The sequence below is a fragment of the Echinococcus granulosus genome (genome assembly GCF_000524195.1).
Source record: "Echinococcus granulosus chromosome Unknown EG_S00053, whole genome shotgun sequence".
Taxonomy (NCBI): Eukaryota; Metazoa; Platyhelminthes; class Cestoda; order Cyclophyllidea; family Taeniidae; genus Echinococcus; species Echinococcus granulosus.
Window position 1 is genome coordinate 69,798 of NW_020170433.1, and position 25,865 is coordinate 95,662.

General features: G+C 43.7%; 2 protein-coding genes across 2 annotated transcripts; both read left to right on the top strand. All coding sequences in view use genetic code 11, as the record gives it.

Moving 5' to 3' along the window:
• Nucleotides 1–705: 705 nt before the first annotated feature.
• EGR_06211 (Dynein heavy chain 7, axonemal) lies at nucleotides 706–21,330 on the top strand (the record flags this gene model as incomplete). Its single annotated transcript, XM_024495460.1, has 26 exons — nucleotides 706–854; nucleotides 988–1,183; nucleotides 1,909–2,151; nucleotides 2,777–2,848; nucleotides 3,294–3,472; nucleotides 4,983–5,167; nucleotides 5,352–5,640; nucleotides 5,723–5,984; nucleotides 6,276–6,566; nucleotides 6,897–7,067; nucleotides 7,306–7,568; nucleotides 8,536–8,737; nucleotides 9,701–9,832; nucleotides 9,913–10,099; nucleotides 12,308–12,452; nucleotides 12,974–13,118; nucleotides 13,699–13,830; nucleotides 13,934–14,025; nucleotides 14,475–15,532; nucleotides 15,821–16,261; nucleotides 16,462–16,781; nucleotides 16,931–17,116; nucleotides 17,265–17,447; nucleotides 17,895–18,270; nucleotides 18,611–18,921; nucleotides 21,175–21,330. 26 exons carry the CDS (start codon nucleotides 706–708, stop codon nucleotides 21,328–21,330), a joined length of 6,366 nt encoding a protein of 2,121 aa, XP_024350091.1.
• A 2,273-nt stretch (nucleotides 21,331–23,603) lies between these two features.
• EGR_06212 (Dynein heavy chain 3, axonemal) lies at nucleotides 23,604–25,295 on the top strand (the record flags this gene model as incomplete). The annotated part of the gene is made up of 3 exons (XM_024495461.1): nucleotides 23,604–24,074; nucleotides 24,338–24,748; nucleotides 25,206–25,295. 3 exons carry the CDS (start codon nucleotides 23,604–23,606, stop codon nucleotides 25,293–25,295), a joined length of 972 nt encoding a protein of 323 aa, XP_024350092.1.
• Between the last annotated feature and the right edge of the window lie 570 nt (nucleotides 25,296–25,865).

Genomic DNA, 25,865 nt, shown 5'->3' on the forward strand with positions numbered 1-25,865 from the left:
ATTAAGGAAAACTATTAGTTACAGTTTTGAAGAGCATTCTACCAAATCCGTTGAAATTGAACCGGCGAGTAGTGGCTCTAAGTGGTGGAGAGGGCAAGCAGACCGCTCGATGTTATGTACACCTAATGTTGATGTTTGCCCTGTAGCGATACGTCTACTACATAGAGAACGGTGTGCCAGATAAGATGATAGCCGACCCACCGGAACGACTGTGGGAGGCTCTGAAGAAGAGCGTTCCAGAAGACTTAGTGAGAAATTGGAGCCAACTGACTGAGAGTCTGCTGGCGGAAATTAACCACGACTACAGAAAAGCCATCAAAAAAGCCACGGGTTGGTCACATTCCAATGCCTACTTCAGTAATAAAACTTGTAAAATAGGGGAAGCAGTTGCATTTTTCTGATGGAAGCAAATGGCTTCCTCATTTCAAACATCCGTTTTACAGTGGATTACATACTCTTGGATCAAGAGGAGCGTTTACGCCTATTTATCCAGTGGACGCCGATTCCTTATCCGATTTTCGTCATCAGATCTCCCGTTCCGTGGCATGGGGAGATGGAAAAAAGGATTAAAGTATGCACCTATGGCTTGTTCGTACCCTCAGCCATGAGTCTGGCTCTGAACGACCTCTGGTACAGCAAGTGAGTGTTTACGATCGCAGACATGCATATATGAGGGCCTAGGGGAGTTATTACTACCTCACGATCATGTTCTCCGGCTTCTCTTTGAGATACGCGGATTTGCGATTTGTGGATATTGATGCAATAAAGAAGATTGGAGAACCCATGCTCCCGGCTGATTTTGAAAGCCTGATTAATCGGCAGTGCTTTGCCACGCGGGATATCCTCCGCAAGCAGTGAGTTATTATGACTGATTTAATCCCACCTCTATGGACGAAAGGTGAATGCCACCTCTGGATTGGTTGAGTCGTTTTGAATGTCTTAGAGGTGATCTGACAGGGCTTTTACTTGTACTAACGCCTTTTCCAGATGGATTCCGGATTGTGCGAAGAAGTTCGTGGAGTTGCGGCATCACTGGGCCCACCTCCTGCCGGAGAACCGAAGTTCCCCTCTCAAACAGACCCGCGTCTTCTTTTCCAGCATCGAGGCACTTATGTCCAATCAGTTGAGAAGCATTGTAGAGGCCTCTGTTCACTCGCTCACAGAGTTCATTGAAGGGTACAAGGTTAGCTACCAACACCAAATTATCAGCAATTGTTAGCTTTTCCCGAGGGATATTACAAAGTCGCTTTGCTTTCTCATTCGTCCAGTCATCGAATGCCTTCAAAAATGAATACGAGGAGATGCATTTCGTGAAGAAACCAGTGCTGCTAATAAAATTGAAGGTCTCGGACCCCAAAGTCGTCTATTCACCAAGCTTGAGGGAGATTCGGGAACATCTGCTTAAGTGCTTTCAGACCATCACTAATGCAGCCACAAATCTACCAAGGGTTAGTCAACACTTCCCCTTCCCTTTGTTTGCGTTACATTCGAAGCGTCGCGAGGCAGAGATGTACGTCAGTCTATCTATAATATACTCTTACTTACGCTCTGTCCCACTTTTCTGCTACTCCATAACCCCATGAAGAGTTCGTTGAGCCTAATGGATGTGATTTGACCTTGCCTCCTCTAAAAACCAACCTTACCTCGATTCCAAGGTGGTATCTACAGTATCCCCTCGTGTAGCCCTTTGTCTCGCAATTAAAGGGGGAGAGGAGAGGTAAAACAATTAAACCCTTGTGATTTTATTGATTCAGAAGAAATGAACTCTTGAACCAGAGGAAATATACGGCTTATACTCTGCCATACTGTTGCAGTGTTTAACACCGATGTAGATGGGGCTAAGTATATTAGTTGATCGAGCGTTTTTAAATGGACCAATTGAATTGAATGGTTTGCTCCTCACTACAGGTGGAAACCGAGCTTTTTCCCGCCATGGTGAACCAGCCCATCTACATTCGCAGTGTGAACTACCAGGAGGACCTGGTGTCCAAGTGCACCGACCGTTCGCTCCACGTCTTTCGTCTCAACTCCACCGGTCCCCGTCAATACCTCGACTACTATCGTCCATATAGCAACCTGCTCAACAACAAGGCCGAAATGGAACTGCGCGCCTTCATGAAGGAAAGACATAGCCTACTTTCGATGAAGAAGGTAGGTTAATGTGGCAGAGGAAATAGAGGAGAATTAGATAACATACCCATCACATGGGCATTAGTTTGAGCCCTTATTAGTCGAGGAAAAGGGTAAAGTGACGGAAGGTGCGCATTTGCAGTGGAATTCCATCGATAGTTCACAGAGGTAGAATCGATGTGGCTACTCGATTCTTCCCTGAAGTCGTCGTAGGCCAAAGCATTGTGGAAGAACACACTACTTACTAGCATAGAGAAGAGCTGGTAGGCCACGACGCAGAGCGGGGTACGGAGAATGAAGTGTCCGCGTAGTTAAAAGCAGTTAAACGAGATGGAAAATTATTGCGTAGATGGAATCCCTGCCAATACCTGCAATGAAACTCCCTCTTGCAGTTAGGTGGCCTACTTATAAGGGTGAATGCGTGCAGTTGGGAAAAAGGTTCCTGATCAAAAGCACTTTATGAAATAGCCGTAAAGACTTAAATCGTCGTAACAGCTCAGGTTCTCCGTTGACAGGATTACCAAAATGTTTTAGCATCCGAAAAGTTGATTTCATTGACGGTGTTCGTTCTCAAATAGAGGACTTACAAACCACTGAAACGTGACATAATAGTACAAACTAACTTTTTGAATACTTGTTTTTCTAGAAAAAGGGAATCTTACAGGAGGACGACCCTCTGGAGGATCAGCTCGCCGAAAATTTGAGTCAGGTTAAGAAAGTAAGCCAAATAATTCGGGCACAGTTAATTTTCTTTGACAAAACAAAACTGGAACAATTATTGAGGGGATAGACAGACTGACAGGAGTAAAAGCTGTTTTCGGAAATAGAAGTGAGCTAATGCCAATAAACAATTATGCAATTTCAAATCAAAAGATTTTAAGCCTCAGAACGAACAGAATGCCATGTCGATGAGGCTTTAGGTGGCCACATCTACAGGGTGTAGAGGAAGAGCTACACCAAAGATCGTAGCCATTGAAAGAGATTCTACTGGTACAATAGGCTGTGAAGTATAACCCTTCCTTGACATGGTTGTCCTCATGTTGAGGTAAGACTGCATTCACGAAGGACTTCATCCTCCTTTAACTTGGCCAATTGGAATTCTTTTCAGTGATCACTTGATCCTTTGATTTGTTGACAGCAAACCCCTATTTTCATTTTGTCAGCAACTGGACGCCTATAGGGATTTGAAGAGGGAGATACTGGGAATGCGTTTCACCGTTCCACTCCAGCTCTTCTGCCTCGACTGCAAAGGGGTCAACTTGAATTTGGCAGCAAGGGCTCAAAAATTGCGTGACATTCTCTCCAACTTTGAGCTGGATGAGGCGAGAGAGATCAACCGAAGGTGGGCACATCTTCACAAAGCATCTCGTTACTGACAATCAAAATACCTTAGGCAAATGCTTTACCTACATTCTAGCGCTGTAGGGCAGTCGAGATGTTGAAGGTGATCGAGGCAAGTAAATTCTTTTTCGATGGAGCTGATATCCTCCTTGGTGGTTAGATGTTGAAAGGCACGAACTTACTCTTGACGGAAAATGAGTCATTTTTAGCAAAACCGCTGTATGAATTGGCCGAAGAATACGGCCTTCATATATATCGCCTCGACTAAGGATCTTAAATCATAGAACCGCATCGTGGTCAAACTTTACTTTGTAGTTTGTGGGTATGAATTGTAGATTATGAAATCGTGCCAGAGTCTAGAAGAAAACTTGTTGATGGCTCGCTAAAGGTACTCCAATGTGTGGTGCAGCATCGCGTGAATGCGTTGAATTGTGATTGCTGAGTGTGGAAGCCCAGCACTTGCGTCTTGAGAAGGAATCTTTGCGGCCGCGAAATGTGCTTAATCCTTAGCCCGTTTCTCGTGCTAAATTGTATTTTTCCTCTCCGGAGATGCTAAGTACCGCCAAGTCATCGGGTTTCTAGAAGCTTAAATCCATAATGTCAGCACTGCTTCATTAAATAGACTTTGTTAGTTTTGACAAGATAATTTTCTCTAGTGAACACTTCTGTTACTTCACGCTTCATTCGAAAACAATTCACCCCCAATCAGTTTTTAATTACCAATTTTTTTCTCAGCTCAGGCCTTTCAACGGGTAGGTGACTTATTTCCACGAGTCGATTCTTCTACTAAAAGGGAGCTTCTTTAAACACAGACGGTCAATCTAGGGACGTTTACTATTCACTTGGCTGCATTTTGATATCTTTTTATCGTCTGCAGTGGTTCAGCTAAGCAATTCAATTTATTAAAGCATTAGAAATTTCGGGCCTGGCGCGTCTACTTATATCGGTAGACCGAAATAAGCAGTCTGTATGTAAAGCCCTTTACATGCTGTTTTGACTGTTAGAAAAAAAACACACGGACACTTAGTGGGGAAATTGCGATGATCCATGGGATAACAGATAGAAGAAGCTAGAGATGATCATGTTCTGTTCAAATATCATATCTATTTCCCTCAGTAGGATCTACATAGGTAGTACTTATCGAACGCATATAAAGTGGCTGCAATAACTGAGCATTACAGCGCGACCAATCCCCAACCCGAAAGAATGATTACTCATCTAATAAAAAAAGGAAAAGTAACTGATTAAACGACATTAAAGCACATCAAGGTGTGAGCATCTGAATGAAAACAAACTGCAAACAGTTGCTATCGTCAAGCTCTGAATACATATTCAACCTTATATACTAGTTAATTGCATAGAAAGTAGTGGATGAGGTTCCGAAATCATTAATTTCATTTTTCCGATAATATATCCTGTAGTAAATCACTCTCTTGCGAAAGTTCAAGTGCGTCTACTTATTTCGCCAAGACCAAAATAAGTAGCATCTGAGCGTGTGATGTGGCTTATAGTATATGTCGCCGCTACGAGGCCATCACGAATAAGCTGAGTGAGGAGCCCGCGAACACACAGGCACTGGTGGACCTTCAGGATTTCCTCAAGGATACACAAAACAAGACGGTCTTTCGGTTGCAAGCCGAGGTGGCGGAATCGGCAGAACATCTCAGTTTCCTTCTCGATTACACCTTCATGTCGGGTAAGAGACCACTTTTCCATGCTCTTTAAAATGAAACATCCACACTGCTCCGTTTTGTGTCATCTATTTCATATTTATGACTGCGAGTTGGCAAGGAATCTGGAGGGATTCTTGAGATGAATCGGCGTAATACATTTATCATTTTACACCCTAACTTTAAACAGCATTAACTTTATTTGACTAGAGGATGACATTCGAATGAACACCAACCTTTTCTACTGGCCTCACTACATCAAGCAGGTGTTCGACGTGACCATCTCTCGTCTGTCTGGTCTTCAAGACGCCGCCGAGGACGCCCTCCGTGCTCGCATCCTTGCACTGGAAAAGCGAATCGCCGGTTCTGCGGACTACGTACAAATTATGCAGAAGAGAGAGACTCTGTCCCAGGATGAGATCAAGAAAGCCAATGCTACACTTGATAACTTTAAAACCCTCGTGAATGAGTTCAACGAGGAGGCCGAGGCTATCACTAGGTGGGATGAAACAATAGGCCAAAGCTACTCCTAAAACCATCAGCAAGGGTGATAGCTTGAGACTTGTTTTGTATTTTTAAAGAGAGGAAAAGCTACTGCAGTTTGAACAGAGTGAATTTCCACAGATTTTCGAGATGCGGAAGGTGATGGAGCCCTACGAGAAGTTGTGGCGAACGGCAAAGGACTTCGAGGAGAAGAGCAAGGCCTGGTTGGCTTCACCCTACTGGAAGGTGGATGCGGCGGCGGTGGAGACGGAGATCACGGAGATGTACAAAACCATTCATAGGCTAACCAAGATTCTTATTGATCAGCCTGCATCCTTGAAGGTGGCACAGAAACTGCGGGTAAGTGGGGGATGAAATGACACTCTATCAATGGACGGATATTCCTAATAATTGTTTTGTAAAAGAATCATTATCTCCCCTGTTCCCCTTGCACAGTTAGGTAATTCTACCATCAACTTTACGCTACGTCTGTGATTGAATGCGAAACATGGAAAGGGGTGGTCAGCTTTCGTGTATCTAAACTACTGAAATCTTACTTAAATAAACCGATAGAGAATCCTGAATCGTGACAGAAATGGAGTAAACAAAATATTGAAGCCTCTATGCCTGCTCCCCACCTTCTATTGACAGGCAAAGATCGAGAAATTTTTGGAGTACCTACCAACAATGCAAGTGGTGTGTAATCCAGGTATCCAGCAACGCCACTGGGAGCGCATATCGGAGGTGGTGGGCTTCGAGGTACTGCCGACGTCGGAGACACCATTGTATAAGCTTATCGACCTCGGACTGGAGGAATTTTTGCCCCGTTTGGAGGAGATTGCGTCGGCTGCGGCGAAAGAGCACAAGTTGGAGGTCGCGCTGCACAAAATGAAGTCCGACTGGGCGGCCATGCGGTTTGAACTGCTACCGTATCGCGACACTGTGAGTTCCGATTCTTGCTCTGCGTAAATCGGAACAACCGACACCCTAGAAGGGTGGTTGCTTGTATTTCCCTTCCATTTCATGTACTCAGAAGCCTACTGAGCTCATAGAATGAGGGAATGGTCAATATTATTACCACGTAATATTATTTCTATTGTTGGAAAAAATGTGCATTTATCAAGTGATCTTATTGTCCAAAAACCACCGTTCAATCTCTAGATTCCACAAAATCAGTTATTCTGTAACCGGTTGGAGGGGCTGGGCTTATGCAACAAACCTCTTAAAAGTTGAAGGGTGTTGTAATTTCCACCTAACTCTGTGCTTTCGCAGGACGTGTGCATCCTCTCGGCAGTTGACGACATTCAGGTGCTGTTGGACGACCACGTGATTAAGGCGCAGACAATGCACAATTCCCCCTACATCAAACCCTTTGAGGAGGAGATGCGGGCGTGGGAGAACAAACTCGTGACCATGAACGAGATCATTGACGTCTGGCTTAAGGTCAGCTGCCAATAAACTAGTTAATTCCCTCTCTTGTTCATGCATTTATAATGGCGAAGGGATACGATATAGGGCTTTTTAAATGTTCAAGTACCACTTGCTCACGCATTAGAACGAGTGAATTGGGCTGTACGACTGAAAATTTATTTGAACGAAGACAGCAAAATTAACAGGAGGGGAAAATTAAGGTGCTATCCAGTGGGGAGAAAAGTCGCGAGTCTCTTGTTCACCTATACAGGTGCAAGCAACATGGCTCTACCTGGAGCCCATATTCTCCTCTGAGGATATTTTGGCACAGATGCCAGAGGAGGGTCGCAAGTTCGGCGTGGTGGATGTGCTCTGGCGCGAGATAATGGCAGAGGCAGCAAAGAATCCCTCGTGTCTTGTAGCCACCGACCAGCGGGACATGCTGCGCCGACTCACCGATGGAAACTACCTGCTAGAGGAGATCCAGAAGGGCCTCAACGACTACTTGGAGAAAAAACGCCTCTTCTTTCCTCGGTGAGTCAATAACATCGCCTGGATTGGGACATTATAGTGTACTGCATGAACCGAAGTCTAGTCTGTACCATCGGCGTGGAGGCCGAATAGCCGGAGAATGAAGAAGCTCACACAGCTGCACATAAAGAAATCTTAATATTCTTTTATCACCCTCCAACCCAGCATTAGCGGTTTGGTGTCAAATTTCCCAACACGATTTAACCGATGGCAAGCGACCACATTTTAAATGATAATGACTTTTCATTACAGAATTTGTCGTAAAAAAATTCAACTGATGAAGTGTACAATATAAAGCAATTTATCGAGGTTTCCTTTCCATTTCATCTCCTCTTTGCTCTTCGCCATTTGAATGGTGTCCAGTTCTTGTAACCAATCGGGAGTCAGGCATTGAGATTCAAATCATCGTTCGTCGCTTTTGTAGAGATATTGCAAGACGGTCTTTGTATGGACGATTTGGAATCCTTTAATCAAATTTTTATCCTGTCTTCCAGTTTCACAGGAATTTTAAATTCAATTAGATTCCAACGGTTCATTGAATCATTTTTGGGAGCCCAGTCATCCTTGGCAAATGTCATGTCTTGACGAAACTGTTGTCATAGTACACAAGCGATGAGTTTAGGTGGAAGACATCAGTAAAAAGACCACATGTCTGGGTTATTCTCACCACCAAGAGTTTAGGATTGAATTCACAATTCTAGTGAATTCCATTAAGTTTCCTATGAATGGAATCGCTTTATGAGAACACCTTTAGAAATGCTGATCGTATAATTATGCCCTTTTAAATCTACAGTCAGGTTTTTTTTCCCTTTAATTTGAAATTCAGACAACCGGAGCGAAATGAAGGTGATATTGATTCGCAGACACATTACCGTGGAAGACTGGACATTCCAGACGTGATGAAGTTGATCAACTAACAATTTTCCTTGCTAACTTAAAATACACCAGACACATGGCATGTGCTTTTCAGTTTCTTCTTCCTGTCAAATGACGAGCTGTTGGAAATACTCTCGGAGACTAAGGATCCCCTCCGTGTGCAGCCGCACTTGAAGAAGTGCTTTGAGGGAATAAGTGCGCTGAATTTCACTGATCAACAAGAAATCATCGGTATGATGTCGGCTGAGGGCGAAATGGTGCCGTTTGTCACGAAAATCTACCCGGCTAAGGCGAAGGTGAGTGCGTGCGCGCACCTTCTTTCCCATTGGCTATTTTTGACCTGGGTGCGGGTGCTACCACAAATACGTGATTGAAGCTAATAATATGATTGGGGAAATAAAATAGTAAAATTACACATTTTGACTCAATTCTATAGCAAAAGGAGGCTAATGGTAAGTAGATAGAAAACACTTTTTGAGGATATAATGTATCCCCCGAAAATGAATAGCAGTTCCTCAAATATGCATCAAATTCGATTATTCTACCCAATAAAAACTTAAATTGGGGTTGAACGCCATTTTTTGAAGGTTTTAGTTGCCTCATTCCACAATTTCGGCCATTGTTATAAACTTTTATTTAACACAAGCATGTGAATAATTTCATGTTAACGGGAGGTTTTACCTTTAGATATGTAATTGTGGAAAATACTTCAAAGTAGTATCCGAAGCACTCAAGTAAACACCATGTGCTCTTTGTAAAGTGTTAAACCTCATGCAAAAAACAAAAATTCATGTTTAAATGAACAAAAATTCTGCTGAAAACCATTCGATTTTTTGTATGCTCTGACGCGGTTCCGTTTTGGAATGCAAACTGATTCAATAAATGTAAAAATCAACATAAAACCAGTTAAAATACATAAAGTTGGCAAGAATTATTTGAGACCTATAAATAAACGTTTTCACGTGTTAATGCTGAAGCGCCTCAGACATCACTATTTTAACCAATCGCCTGTTAACCACTTATTACCCTACACTCATTCCAGACATTTACACCTTTGCCACCGTATTAACGTTGAAGTTTTGTACCTAAGATGTAAAATTTCCACTTATTCTTCCAAAAAATTAATCACATTCAAGATAGGATTTAGACTACTCAATTGAAAAAAGTAGCTTGCTGGATGTCTTATAAACCGATCAATAGGTAGGTATTTTGCTTAAAAGGAAGACCATTGAAGGATATGAAACACTGTTTCTTGACAGGGCATGGTGGAGAAGTGGCTCCTGCAGGTTGAGGAGATGATGGTTCAAAGTATCCGCAAAGTCATTGCTGACAGCATCGAGGCTTACTTGATGACGGTGAGAGAAAAGTGGGTCCTTGATTGGCCAGGCCAAGTAAGTCTCCCATCCAATTAAAATGTGCAAACTTTGCTTACCGCCAGAGCACCAATCAGAAGCTTGTCATTCTCTTATAGGTTGTTTTGTGCGGCTCCATGGTCCACTGGACCAGCAATGTTCAAAAGGCCATTTCGGATCAGAAATTGCTTCCACAGAAGTTAAAATGTGATAAACAGATTGAGGATATTGTGGAGTTGGTGAGAGGACAGCTTACAAGTGGAGAACGTCTCACTTTGGAAGCTCTCATCGTTCTCGACGTGCATGGTATGATCGACATTAGATGTCCGAAATTCATACAATTAGGAAACTTTACCTCATAAATAACCATAATCCACGAAACGCGTCGAACACTTTTCTCTGATTGATTAATTAACTTGACCAAGTTGGGCAGGAGATCAATTCCAAGTTTTCCTGAATAGTAATAATGACATGTGAGTAGTAATGCGGCAGAATTAGCAAGGGGTAAATAAAGAAGAAAGATTCCTGGAAGTTAATCTACTCACAAATGATATTCCCTGGTAAAAGTTGTTTGGACATTGATTATACATGGGGACCTTTTTTTTACTAGGTATTTCTGTACCCTTTATATAAGGTGAATGCAGATATCTCCTGCTTACTCTTGAACATTCATTTCAGCTATTTTAAAGGCACAGCAAATTACTTCATTGCCTAGTTTATACGGCAGTGGTAAATAAATGGCATAACCATGGCTAGGAGAACTGTCAGTATAACAACGCAATGTTGAAATGGGTACCTCTATTGCTGAATTGCCTAGTCTTTTTGCTAATTGACTACTGGTGGGTCAAACAAGGTCATTATAAATGACATTGGGCGATTTATGGAATACATATCACGTTGCGGTGCTGCTTTTGCGGTGTTTCTTACTGTAAAGCTTGTTTTGACTTGTGGAGAAGTTTCGAATGCAACTTTTTATATGTAGGATAAAGCGTAAAGAAATTATCTTTACCATGCTCCTCTCCGCTTTCCTGCTCTTTTTGAGGCCTCACTTCGGTTGAACCTGATGACCGTGGTTGAAGCTTGTCTACTTTATGAAAGGAATTTAGCTTGCTTCCAAAGCTGCAGCTGCAGCTCCAGAAGCTATCCATACGGCTTCTTGTAGAACACTTACCATCCAGAAGTGTTTTTACCAATTTCGGGTGATTTTGGTAATGATTAATTGCTCAACGATGGATGGATCATGTTTCCGAAGACCTCAAATTCTCAATTTTGTAAGAAATTCATGCAGCGCCACTGATAAGTTAAAATAAACTTTTAGTAATGGTATGTTTAATCCGTACACCTGCATCAACTGGGAAGGAGAATTCGTAGTGGAAGATACTCAATAACGGATGCTAGTACGTTTGGACAGCCAGCAATGTGCTCTTCACTACTTCAGTGCTTAAAAAAGAAAGTTTTGCCTTCATCCTTAAAAGTCAACACAACACACGGCCTCCCATCTTATACCGCATAACTGACTCCTGAGGGGATTATCACTTTTGAGTGGAATGGGGGGGGAGTGGGGGTGGTGATCTAGCTTTACCATCGTAATCGCCAAGTCATGACTAGCGCCTTCTTTTGGTATCCGACTTTCACATGACCACATGTAGAGTAGCCAGGTGAGAAATCAAGGCAAGGGGGGAGTTACTAAGGTCGAGCGCTTTACCTCTAAAGGCAAAGGGTTTTATAGAAGGGAAAATCTTCAACTTTTGTCTACTTAGGTAGGAGTGCCAAATTCTGTTGGCAATGGTTGTAGCAGATGTCTCCAGTAGCTTCCCTTTTTTACTTCAGTTTCGTGTTAAAAATCACATGAAATTGTTTAGTTATCCTTTATAAGCCACTTTAAATTAGGAAGAAATTTCTTAACACAAAGGTTAGCATAAACCGCAGTGATGATGATGAGTGGGAAATTCCCTTGCTAAATTTGTACTGTAAGGCTCTCAACGTAAATATTGTAGAATTTAGTACCTTTGGATGAGTTGTACACTGGTTGGTGAGGTGAGGCGACAAAACGTATGCGTTTATGCTCGGAAAGCCTTACTGATTACATATTTAGTAGCATTCAGCAGTATTAATTTGTTCATTAAATATAAAAACAGAATGTCATGAAAAAAGTCGGCAAGTGGTGAATCACATAATGTAATTTAATGAAACTGGATAACTAGTCTGTTTTGACTAAATCTGACGTTCCGATTTCGCTTCGTCGCATCGGTTCATTTAAACATTTTACATCATGAAAGGAATTGTGTTTTTCCCTTAGAATGCTCTCCATTTGCTCATAAGTCAGAGTGGAATTTCATTTTACCACAGTGTCAAAAGCATTTTTATTGAAAGGTGTAAACCCATGATCACTCGCGCCAATCAGGCCTAATTTCTCTGCCCACCACTGGAATGATGTTAGATGGCAAAGTATGTTATCTTTACGAAGCCAGTAGTAATTTCTTCTATAAGACAATGCCATTGCATTTTGTCAAGCTCGAGATGTGGTTGCGGAGCTGGTGAAGGCGCAGATCAACTCCATCACCGCCTTTGAGTGGTTGAGTCAGCTGCGCTACTACTACTCCGCCAAGGAGAACCACGCCATCTACGTCCAACTCATCACCGCGCAAATCACCTATGCGTAAGTCCTTTCAGCAGCTTAAGTCATGTGCTAGAGACTGACTCCTCTTCGTAGATCACGAAACTGTCAAGTTGGACCTATTTAAAGCGGCGCCCGATTGTCTTCCATGGTTCATCGAAAAGTTGATTTGATAGTATTAGATAAACAGGGGGAAAATCGAATCCAACCTGAGGAAAAGATTCCACGAACCCCGACTTTGTTGGCCATGATGGCTTTTATGGCTTTTGAAAGCCATTACGCTGGTAAACTTTTAAGCGTAAATAATAATTAATGTGCATTTAATCTGATAGACTGGTTTTAGTAAGTAGTCACAATGTGAAAATTCTCCTCTTCTCAACTTAATGTTTTGCTGTCAAGAATAGGAAATGTCTTTTTCATTTTAAGACATGTGCTGTTAGGTCCTGTAAAGTATTATTAATACCGAAATGACATTTAGGTGATAAAAATGAAAGAAATGAGCCCAGCTCCCCACTGACCAATTCGTCTCACGTCTAAAATAATCGGTGTTTTGACGATTTCAGTTGCGAGTACCTCGGCAACACACCGCGTCTGGTCATCACACCGCTGACGGATCGCTGCTATCGCACGCTCATGGGTGCCATTCAGTTGAATCTGGGCGGAGCACCCGAGGGACCCGCAGGCACTGGAAAAACCGAAACATCCAAGGTACTTAGCTCAGCAGACAATAGTCTATAACGGTACTTGTAGAGTCCGTGATGTATTTCCTCTTGATTACATGCCATTCAACCACTAAATCTGAGGTGAGGGTGAAGGAAATTAAAGCCGTGAACATCCATCCTTATGAATGGTAGTATTAAATACCATTTGAATATATGCCCTTGCTGATGTCCTCTAGCTCACTTTCCTGGAGCCCTTTTGTCATTACATCAATAGATTCAGCAAACTTTACGTCCGTGTATTATTGTGTGAAACATTAAATCCAAAATTCAAGAGGATGCACAGGCAATACTTTGGATTAAAATGACAGCCACATGAGTTGCAATTATTTATAGACAGTAACTTTGATAGTACTGCTCGAATGGGTTGATCTCTTCAAAAGGATTTAGCCAAGGCGGTGGCAAAGCAGTGCGTCGTCTTCAACTGTTCAGACGGTCTGAACTACAAGGCGATGGGGAAGTTTTTCAAGGGTCTTGCCCAGTCGGGTGCTTGGGCGTGTTTTGACGAATTCAACCGCATTGAATTGGAGGTGCTCTCCGTGGTAGCTCAACAAATCCACTCCATCCAGATTGCAATCGCTCAGGGCCTGGAACGCTTCGTTTTCGAGGGCACCGAACTTCAGTTGGATCCCACTTGTACCATCTTCATCACTATGAACCCTGGCTATGCTGGTCGGCAGGAACTGCCTGATAATCTGAAAGTGGGTGCCTCCAGAGCCTAAAACGTTGTTTTTTACTACCACCCAACTTAGTGGAAATATTAATTAAGGTGAACGAATGTATGAATGCTGTGTCTATTTGCAGGTCCTCTTTAGATCCGTGGCCATGATGGTGCCCGACTACGCCCTTATTGGCGAGATTTCCCTCTACTCGATGGGATTTGTTGAAGCGAAATCGTAAGACTTATTTTTTTAGAGGAAAGCGGTTAACTTTGCAATGATCTAAAATAATGTGTTTTGTTGCTGTCCAAATATTTTAAAAAACGTTGAAATGTGGCATTCAAATGGTAATTACTTAGGTAGGCGAAATGAAAGTTTGATTGACTGTCACATGTGGAGCCATAACTGAAGTATATGTTTTAGAATACTTGGAGTCAAAACGGATGATCTGCATGGCAAAGCACGATGATGATTTGCACCTCATTTTTAGACTCTAATGACTTTCTGGAACTTGTGTAATCCGTGGTCACGCTATGCTTTAAAGACAAGTTAATATCATTACCATAAAAAGGTTCTTGGAAGCCCCTGCTGAGTAAAGTGAATAAATGGGTAACAGGGTCGTTGTTTTCATTTCCCCGCTTGCGAAGCCTCTCAAGCAAGATTGTGGCGACCTACAAGTTGTGCAGCGAGCAGCTCTCCTCCCAGCACCACTACGATTACGGCATGCGTGCAGTCAAGTCGGTGCTCACCGCGGCGGGCAATTTGCGTCAGAACTGCTCCGAGGACGAGGAGGAAAGTCAGCTCATCCTCAAAGCCATCATTGACGTGAATTTGCCCAAGTTTTTGGCACAGGACATTCCTCTCTTCGAGGGCATCATCTCCGATCTCTTTCCTGGGGTTCATCTTGCCGAAACCGACTATTCCGCCTTCATGGAGGCAGTAGAGGAGTCTCTGGCCACCCGACACCTGCAACCCGTACCCTGGTACATGGAAAAGATTCTGCAGATCTACGAGATGATTCTCGTTCGTCATGGTCTCATGATTGTCGGAGACCCGTTGGGAGGGAAGACGCAGGCTTATCAAAGTCTTGCGGATGCTTTGACTCAACTTGGGGAGACGGGGGGCATGGGGGATGAAAGTGAAGTGCATTTTGGGATAATTAATCCAAAGTCAATCACAATGGGGCAGTTGTACGGGCAGTTTGATGTGGTGTCCCATGAATGGTCGGACGGTGTGCTGCCGGTGTTGTATCGAAGATACGCCCTAGCACAGGATGACCACCGTAGGTGGGTGATTTTCGACGGTCCAGTGGATGCAGTGTGGATAGAGAACATGAATACTGTGTTAGATGACAACAAGAAGCTGTGTCTCATGTCTGGCGAGATAATCGCCATGTCTAAACGCATGAACATGATATTTGAGCCAGCAGATCTGGAACAGGCGAGTCCGGCCACAGTGTCGCGGTGTGGAATGATCTTCATGGAACCCTCGCAATTGGGCTGGAGGCCGATGATGAACTCCTACATAGCCCATGGACTGCCTCCGGTATTGAATGAGGAACACAGAGCTTTGTTGAGGGACCTCTTTGAGTGGTTGGTGGATCCCTGTTTAGAGTTTATCACCAGCCAGTGCAGTCAACTGTTGCCGATTTCGCAGCTACATGCGGTGAAACAGCTCATTACGCTCTTTGATGCTCATCTGGATCCGATGCGAGAGCTGGAGTCTCGGAAACCTAACAGCGAAGGTAGCTCGGATTTATGCTTCGCGAGCATTAGCACCCACAGTCTGAGTATAACCAGATATGGAAAGTAACTGTGACTTTTGCCTTTAGAGCAGAACATATGCATCAGTGATGGTTAATGATTTGGTAATTATTAATAATTTAGCATTCAGATACCAGGGTGAGTGTTAGCAGACAATCATTCCTGCCTTCCGGAATGCAGGGATTCTAAGAGCCCTAGTTACCAGGACCCAGCATATCGACTTAGCCTTGATCGAATTTTCTGGAGATTAATTTTTTTATTTTACACAGAGGAAGAAGCCTACCAGACCGGTCAAGGGAGCTACGGTCTGACCGAGCAGACAATCACCCTCTGGCTGCAGGGCCTCTTCATCTTCAGTCTCGTGTGGAGCCTCGGTTCCGCGCTTTCATTAGATGAGCGCGCACGCTTCGATGTGATGCTCCGCGACCTCCTCTCTGGTTCCGGCACCGACCGCGAACGTCCAACCTCATTGAAGTTGTCGGGAAAGAGCAATGCGCTGCCTGATCGTCTGACCGTCTATGACTTTGTATTCGAGCGCAAATCTACAGGCAGCTGGATTGAGTGGGCTGCCCGACTCGCTACACCTGAGTTGGGGCGTGATGAGTTACCGCAAGACATGATCGTGCCCACTACAGAGACTGTCCGCATGTCTTACTTTCTGGACATCTACCTGTCTCATCGCATTCCTATGCTGATTGTTGGATATACTGGTAAGTAGAGACGGTGGTAGCTTATGCCTTATTTTTGTAGTATATTGACGCGGTTGACGACCTAAGAACAGGGCTACGGTCTGAGAAAGATACGATTATTTGTTAACAACACCTGAGTTACCTGCCTCTTTTCCTTTTTAACTGGCATCTTTGGGACTGTCCACTCGTCTGAAAGTTGACGACTTTTTGTTGATCCACAGGCACTGGAAAGTCGGTTTTGGTAAACCAACACCTAGTGAATCTACCCAAAGAGGTCTACATCCCAAACACACTGAACTTCTCGGCGCGTACCTCGGCCAATCTGACACAGGACATCATTATGTCACGGCTGGACCGTCGTCGACGTGGAGTCTACGGTCCACCACCGGGCAAACAGTGTGTCGTCTTTGTGGACGACCTCAACATGCCCGCGAAGGAGGTCTATGGTGCTCAACCACCCATTGAACTGCTCAGGATGTGGATTGATCACGGCCACTGGTACGACCTGAAAAACAACAGCAAACAGTTTCTTGTGGATGTGGTGAGTGCTGGTGAAAATGTTGCCTTCATAGTCAGTGCTGTAGGCCCAATAGGGTTGCAGACCTGGTCTCAACCAATGAAAACTTCATAACTTTTTTTTTGAGTTTCTCCTCACGTTTTTTTCAAGCGAATTTATCGCCTTGTTTGCAGCTTTTTCTTGCTGCCATGGGTCCTCCAGGTGGAGGAAGGAACGACATCACCTCGCGCTTCACGCGTCACATGAACGTCCTAGGCGTGAATGAGTTCAACGACGCAACAATGAGTCGCATCTTCTCCATCATTGTGGACAAGCACTTTGGACGTGGCTACGATTCTCAATTCAGTCGACTTTCCAAGGTAAGTAGGCCCTGTTACATTCCTCCTCAAAACTCTAACAATTGATATACTTTGTTTTAGCCCTAACTGTCACCAAAATGATAAGTATAAGAGTTGGAAAAAGAGAAAACTTGGATTATCAATGCTTTAGAGTGATTACACCTTGTAGATCATGGTCCAAGCCACGCTGGAGACGTACAAACGCGCAATCGCTGTATTTCTACCCACCCCAGCTAAGTCGCATTACGTCTTCAACCTACGTGACTTTGCTCGAGTCATCCGCGGTGTTCTGCTAGTCCCTCCATCCTGTATGAAGGAGGGAGATAAGTTTATGCGCCTCTGGGTCCACGAGGTGGGTGATCACTGAATGATTTCCTATCTGTTTGTGACCCATGATTCATTTAATTTTATTTCTCTCTCAATTTTATAATTTAAAAACATTGAAGACTTATTTGACGTACAAAGTTAGTCAAAGACTAAATATGAGTTCTAAAACAACATGCTCTATTAATAGAACCGTTGAAGATCATCAGTTTGCGGGCCTTCGGATCCACGAGCTGAGTTGTTATTGACCAGTTTAACCAGAGGTGTGTCGATATTGAGATCCACCAAAAGAAATGATACTGGATGGTCATCATCAATTCCGTAGAAAAGCTACATGGTCTCAAGGTCACGAATAAGCATGTTTAGCTAAATAATCAGATAATCTGTGAACCACTTACAAATAACAAATAAAAAAATCCCCTACTTATAGCATACCATCTGGAGAAAAAAATTAAATGTCACTCTTTCTTCATAGGTGTACCGTGTGTTCTACGATCGCCTAACCTTGGAATCCGACCGAGAAAAGTGGTTTGAAATAGTCAAGGAGACCCTCAATTCCGTTTTCAAAGTCACGATAGATAATCTCTTGGGTTACTTGAGACCGTCTGATGGCAAAGTCACCGATGAGGATGTGCGCTCGCTGATGTTCGGGGACTACATGAGTGATGATCAGGTCTACGACGAGGTGGCGAACATGCAGGAATTGAAGCAGCGAATGCAGTACTTCCTTGACGACTATAACTCGGTGACGAAGACTCCCATGAACCTTGTGCTCTTTCAATTCGCTATGGAGCACGTCAGTCGGGTGGCTCGTGTGCTGAAACAGGATGCAGGTCATTGCCTCCTTGTTGGTGAGTGGTTTTGCTGACTTTGTGGATGTTTTTTCTGTGCCTGGTATGACCTGACATGTATGTGTAAGTACGGACTGGTCAAGCCTCCAATCAGAGACCCAAAGAGGCAAAGATCTCAGAACGGAGGTTGGCCTTACTACCGGCAGTCCAATGCCAGTACTATCCGGGACTTGGAACAGAGAAAAAAGTCCTGTCCTATTTTTCATCGGTGGGCCATTCAAATGGGTTTTGTATTGGATATACTGTTCTAAACTTGTTGAATTTGACACCAGATGGAGCTGGTCTCAAAAGAGCTAGGGGAAAAGAACTGTAGAGTGGTTTTTTGCCAACTCGCCCCTAGGTGTGGGTGGCAGTGGACGGCACAGCGCTGCCCGCCTGGCCGTACACATGGCCGACTACGAGTACTTCAGCATTGAGATCACACGCAACTACACTGCGGCTGACTGGCGGGAGGACATGAAGCGCCTCCTACTAAAGGCGGGGCTCACCGGCAAGCCCACCGTTTTTCTCTTCTCCGATGGGCAGATCAAAGTAGAATCCTTCATGGAAGACGTCTCTATGCTCCTCAACTCTGGCGATCTGCCAAATATCTTCCCTGCCGATGAGAAGGCTGAAATGCTCGATAAATTACAGTCAATAGCTAGAGAGGCTGTAAGTCATAATGTGGACTGCTGATGACTCTAGGAAGCCCCTTTGTATACACTGGATAGAAGGATTGGGGAACTAGTAGTATAGATGATATTCAACCACTTCCGATTCTGAATTACTGGAAACTATACTGTTGCTACGGTGGTATCGAGTGGTGGTTGTGAGTTCTGTAGAACGATTGGTTATCAAATGTGTGACGATCAAGGAGTATCGATAATGCATGAATTAGCTGACCTCTATGCGTTGCACACTGCTAGTAACTCCATTTGATGTCCAACAACAGGCGTCGTGTCTTCATTATTTCCCATATTTCTGTGTTTTGAATAAGTTTGGGGAAGAATGGTAAGAAACTTGCCTTAGTTAAGATTAATACTTTGCAGTTTTATTAGCAAGGATTACGTGTAGTTCTCCATGCAATGTTTTGTCTGTGATACCATCGTGTGACCTTTCACTGTCTCAGGAAGTAGGGTGGCGTGTTTCATTAAAGACACCTCTACATCATGGGAGGAGTTTGCCCATTCGTGCTAGCCCTGCTGAGAAGGGTCTGAGTCCAGATGTGGCCTTGTGATAATCCCACAAAGGAAGTGGAGAAACAATAGGGTAATTGGCATGTACAGACCTCTGCATCACTGTTTCAAGAACCAAAAGCGCATGGGATTGAAAGGTCTGGCCGATGTTATTTATCGTCGGGACAAGCCTGTTGTGTGGTAGGCGTGAATCCGTAGTGGACGAAATTGTCCCCAATCCACCCATTAAGTCTTGGCCTCAACCTAGTATTGCTTCCACTTGACACCTTCTGCCTTCTGTTTTCACTGATCACTGTCGTCTTATCCAAGGAGAATGAAAGCGACCTAGTCTTAACCACGATTATACTGTTTATTTTTTTAAACCAGATTTACTAGATTGAATTTGCGTGTTTTTACTTGTCGCATGAGTAAGCATGATACAGAAAGGGAATAGGTAGCCACAGTAAATGGAGAATATTCGTTTGTATGGGGATGAAATGGACCCGGCTAGTCAATGAACTCATATTTGAGGTTGGTAATACTAAGAATTTTGAATAAGCTCTTAGATTGCTTCTTGAAAAGCGGAAAATTCCGATCCTCATTAAGCCTTGCGCTTCTTCTACTTTCCTGTGGCTCTGGGGACAAGTTTTACCAACGCCTCCCTTGATTGTAGGTAAAATATCCTAGCTTTTGAGCATTAAAGCCATATCACCATAACTGAAAGTCTAAATCAAGCGCGATAACGGAGACAACTTTTGCAGCCAAAAGCACTTATTCCTGTTAACTTTGTTTGTCTTTTGGAAATCTAGGCCGGTCCCGAAGACGTGAGTTTGCTGTTTGCTTGCGAAGTTGTGTACTAATGGGTGCTTTAAGAACCACGGAATTACGCACTTTTACAGGTTCATTTTGACAGCACACTTTTAATGATCCACTCTTTCCCCCACTTTGCACACTTTTGCCGCCTCAATTGAAACGCTCCTCTGAATGAGCGGACATGGCACGCACGACAGGCTGTTTGCTTCACGGGACAGCTTAAAACGATGCCATCAGCTGCCATTCGAGTCTACTAGATTTTCTTGAAAAAGCTGTCACTTTATTGTTGAATTGGTCGTTAAAGCGAGTGGTATGAATACTCACGCCTTGGGTTCACTCTACTCGTACCAGCAAAAGCTAGCTTCGGCACTTTCTTTCCTGGCATCTCAAACACCTTTGACTCTAAGGGTGCGCATCATCAACAAAGACGGGATTAGGTGAGCTTGTACCTAGCTGGAAGGTGACAACTTGTCATAACGGAGTCTTACAGCAGCGAGTAGAAAGTGGTTTGAGGAACGTTCTGCTGTTAATTCATTTTTCCTGTGCAGAACGCACAAACCCATTTGGTTGCTTAGTGTTGCCTGACGTCTCTATCAAGTCACCTTCAATGAATTTCATCTAGGTCGGGAACGGGACTCCACCCGCACGCATTTGACCTTTGGAGGAGAGTTGGGAACTGTGAGGCCTTTATTATGGCGTGTGCTTGACATGCAAAAACTGTTTGAACAAGGGGCACCCTGCCTGAAATTCCATTTTCCAGTCTTTTAAACCCTAATTGATTGCATTCAAGCATTGTGTTGAGGACTCATGACCCCATAAAAAGTGTATTCCGCATAACACTTCTGCATCTTAACATGATACGTAATAAAAAGTAAACTGGAACACGATGCTTCTTTCCATGAAGGGAAATACGTTTGACCTAATGTTTTGTTTCAAGTTGTTTGATGTGTATAAAAGTGGAATCACGCATGTCATCAAATACCGCTCAATCTGTCTTGAATTTGCCTCTGGTACGAATTCTGCACCACCCTTCTCAGCGTTCACCTTCTCTGCTGCTCACGCCTTCCACGCAGTTGATCTATTCAAGGATTAGCATTGGCGCTTAAGCCCTCGACTAGTGACTCACTGGTCAAATGTTTTCTTGATATTTTGAGTTAGTTAGGTTGCGTTGGCTTACAAAAATAAACTCTATTTAGCAGCAGTCCATTTAACTTATGAGTTCCACTAAAGCAAGCATACTCGAAGTAGTAAAGATATATTGATAAGTAACCAAAAACTAAGATCTGTTACAGTTGGAGAAAAACGTCAGCTCTTAATGCTAGCACGTCAGAAAATCGGAATAAATGTGTCAGGAAATCGCAGAGAGCTTAAACCTACTATATCTTTGTGTAGAGCACTGAAACAAAGCCCTTTTTTACCGACTCTTGAATGCATTTGGACAACTGTAGTCCAAATCACTCTTTCATGCACGCCCCAGGGCAAGAAGCTGGAGAGTTCGCCGTTGACACTCTACAACTACTTCATCGAGCGCGTGCGCAAGAACCTCCACATTGTGCTAACCATGAGTCCCATTGGCGACGCCTTTCGCAACCGTCTACGCATGTTCCCTTCTCTCATCAACTGCTGCACCATCGACTGGTTCCAGGTAGGGCCTCGGAAAATTGACTAGGGCTGAGTGGAAGTTAGTTTTAGGGAAATGCCTGTGTCAGATCTCTGAAGTAACATGTGCGACATTTTTCGCTGTATTGCGCCCATATATTCTTCATTTATTTGTAATCATGGACCAAATAACTATTTTGAACAAGTAAAATTCAATCGCTAAAAGATGGATTAACATTTAATAAACTGGTAACTCACTCGGCCTTATATGGTAGACAGAAAACTTAGTTGCCATACATTTTGCTAATTTCATTTTTCCTTAAAACCTATATTGAAAACCGAGGTTTTGCCAATGAGAAATGAATCAGGAAAAAGTGAGGAATTTTAGTTGACATAAAATCCACATGGATGAAATATGGATAAGGCATAACTTAAGAGAACCAAAAGTACTTATTTTCAAGCATCCTCTACTGTGTTGTAGACTAATACTAATTTATGCAATGTTAACAAGATGGGATGAGGATCAAAGAAGCAGTTAGGAAGTGAGTTTTGATTGGGGGAGAATTTAAGGAGTATGCTAATTACTGGCATTCATTAGGAATGTGATCAAACAGAAAGTGAACGACGAAATACATCCCACGGCAAGATCACAAGCTCGAAGGTATATTAAGAAAGATCAAATGAAGTTATTTTTAATTACGGCGTTCTTTATTAGTAAATGTGGATCCATCCAACTACACCAAAACAAAAAGAAGCCGGCCTGTTTTGGATTTTCTGGGTTCTGGTGAAACCCAGATACGGTGGAAAAGTGTCGTGACCTCACGCAAAATAGCACGTGATTAGAACGATCCTAGGAACCGTAGGCTATCGCCTCACCGTTTAGCCAAGTATCGATCAGCCATGACCCAGGTTGCTGCTCACGCAAGCAACTACCCTGAATCGATCGATTTGCTGATCGATCACCTGCCTTGAGCGTTGTTCACGGCCCATGTGCGCGCGCGTTCACGCAACCACTCGGCGCTGTCCGTGTGTGCGCCTTCCCAAGGGCTTTTTCCCTTTGGACTTTTGGCTCCAGTAGCTCCTATTCTTCATCACAAAATGTAGAATAAGCACCAATTACGAATTTTAGTCTCCGATATGCATCACTGTGAAGCAGATTCAGGTCCAACTAAAATATCTTTAATAGGTTAATTGATATCACTTTCGTCTCATGAAAGACAAAAATCTCCAAAACGATTTGTTATTAACCCTGAATCACAGCTATTTGGAGGAACAAAAGCAAAATTAAAAACATGCATCATAAAATGAATGGAAGGATTCTTAGCATTTGTAAGTGGAAGTTTTTGGTAACTTTAAGCGTCTGGCCCAAATAGCAGTGATCCAACTCATATGCTTCATCTCCCTTTCCCTAACCTTATAGTCTATAAGTAGGATAATTAATTTTATTGGCTAGCACTTTCTAATCAGTTAAAAAGAAATACAAATCCCATATTTTTCCTCCCTTCAAAATTTGTCATTAAGCGGCCATAATCTTCCAACACGCTAGAAAAATGCGATGCCAATTTCCCAAAGGTTTACCCAGAGGTATATTCCCGAGTTTATGCTGAGGAATTTCTCACAATCGGTGAAAATCGAACAGAGGCTGGTCCTTTAAACAGAGGAATTTTAACTCCACAGGTCTGGCCGGAAGATGCACTAGCGATGGTGGCAAACACCTCTCTCTCCACCATTGAATTGGAGTCCTCCATTCGCAAGTCCATTGTAACAATGTGCAAGTACTTCCACGAGAGTGTTCGCCTCCTCTCTGAGCGTTTTCTAGCCGAGCTGCGTCGGCATAACTACGTCACGCCCACCTCTTACCTCGAGCTCATCAGAACCTTCAAGCACCTTCTGCAGCGCAAACGAGATGAACTCTCTACTTTGCGTAATCGTTACCTCAGTGGACTGGATAAGCTGGACTTTGCGTCGAAAGAGATAGGTAAGATGAAAGAGGAGCTGGTGCGTTTGCAGCCTCAGCTACTAGCTACTGGGGCAGAGACCGACGCCCTGCTGGCTCGTGTGGCGAAGGATACCGTGGAGGTGGAGGCGCAGCGCACCATTGTCGCCTCCGAGCAACTTGCGGCCAATCAGCAGGCAGCTGCGGCGCAGTCGATCAAGGATGAATGTGAGGCGGATCTGGCAGAGGCGCTACCTATTCTCAACGATGCACTTGCTTCCCTGGACACACTGAAACAGAGTGTGAGTGTAGTGAAGACGATTCGAATGAATTTACATGGGGTTGGCGCAGTGTGAAAACTACGCTGTAGCGTTGAATTCATCACTGGGATGTCAAAAAGCACAGTAGTGTCATACTTGGGATCATAAACACTCGAGTACACAAATTCAACTGAAAAGGCGAGCTTTAACTTTAGTGTAGAAGATCCAGAGCCTAGAGGTTTGAATGGCATATTTGGAACCGCAAGCACCCCACACAGAGCCTTGACATTGTATTTCCACTGTAGGACATAACATTGGTGAAATCGATGAAGAACCCGCCATCAGTGGTTAAGCTGGTGATGGAGGCAGTGTGCATCATGATGCAGGAGAAGCCGGAGCGTAAGCCGGATCCTGCGACGGGGAAGATGATAGAGGACTACTGGGGCGTCTCCCTGAAACTCCTCGGTGACCTCAAATTTCTGGAGAAATTGAAGACCTACAACATTGACGCTATACCACCGCAAGCGATCAAACGCATCCGCGAGATCTACATCCCCAACAGGGACTTCAACCCGAAGATTGTGCGCAATGCCAGCACGGCGTGCGAGGGCCTCTGCAAGTGGATTATCGCTTTGGACAAGTATGATGTAGTTTCCAAAGTGGTAGCCCCCAAGAAAGCCAGGCTGGCGATTGCGGAGAGTGAGCTAGAAGCTCAGGTGGGCTGTAGTCTACTTCATGCATGCAATTGATGTTGAGGAAATTGGAATTCTAGCAGAAAAGAGCATTTGGTGATGCAGACAAGTATCTTGGAGTGAAAACGTCTTGTTCATTGGAACAAAAAGATGTCAAAGATGTTCCTTTTAATGGTCTTTCTATGGTGCAGTTCGACGTATAAATTCAAGTTCATTTAAGTTATGGTGAAAAAGCGAGCCTGTAGAAATTAATAATTAGTTCCTTCAGTTTCAAAAGTATCAGGTGACCAACTTTTGACGTACCCAGCTGTAATGGCTTGTTCTGTCTTTTGGAGAATCGGCGACAACATGATGGTGGTTTTGTGCATCACAGATACGCCCTTGTTTGATGATACTGTACTTTTGATTACTCCCTCCTTCATATTTATATCACTTTAAAACTTCAAAAAATATTGGTTAAACCTGACGAATTTTACTCCAGCTTGTCTGCTACTCTAGGAACCAAGACTGGTCTGTTTTCAAAGCTGCAGCTCCAGGAGTTGCATTCATAGCTTGTTGTTTAGCCCTTTGAGAGGGAGCCTTGAACGGAAGCGAAAGGACCCAGCCAGAAGTGGTTCCTACGATGTGAAAGGTTTTGGTGAATATGGTCCACTCAATGATAGGTGCGCTATGTCCGCAAAGACACTCAATTTTCAATTTTGAAGGAGGATCACGTGTTTGCTTTGGCAAATTAAAATAGATGGAGATCGGTCCGTTAAGATAATGCAGCAATTCGCATACGCCTACATCACCTGAGAAGGGGAGCGTTGGAAGTTAAACAAATGTCTCCTTCACAAGACATTTTTAAGCAGATGAGAATAGGCTTTAACAACTACCGCCTTGTTCTCCACCTTTGCCACGTACGTTGTAGAAATGTGCCACACGAGCGACGTTGGATGCTCATTCACTCACATGTGGTGAGAAGCGACTTTTATGCTCCACGTTTCATCAAACAAGCGAACATATCATTGGCCACCCCGGACTTATCCAATCACGAGGGCGCGCGCACTTGTAAGGCACGTACCACTTCGCTTTCGGAGGAGTGACTGCGCCTGCTTTGCAAGTGTGCGTGTGCATGTGACACCCCGTCAAGAGAATTGTC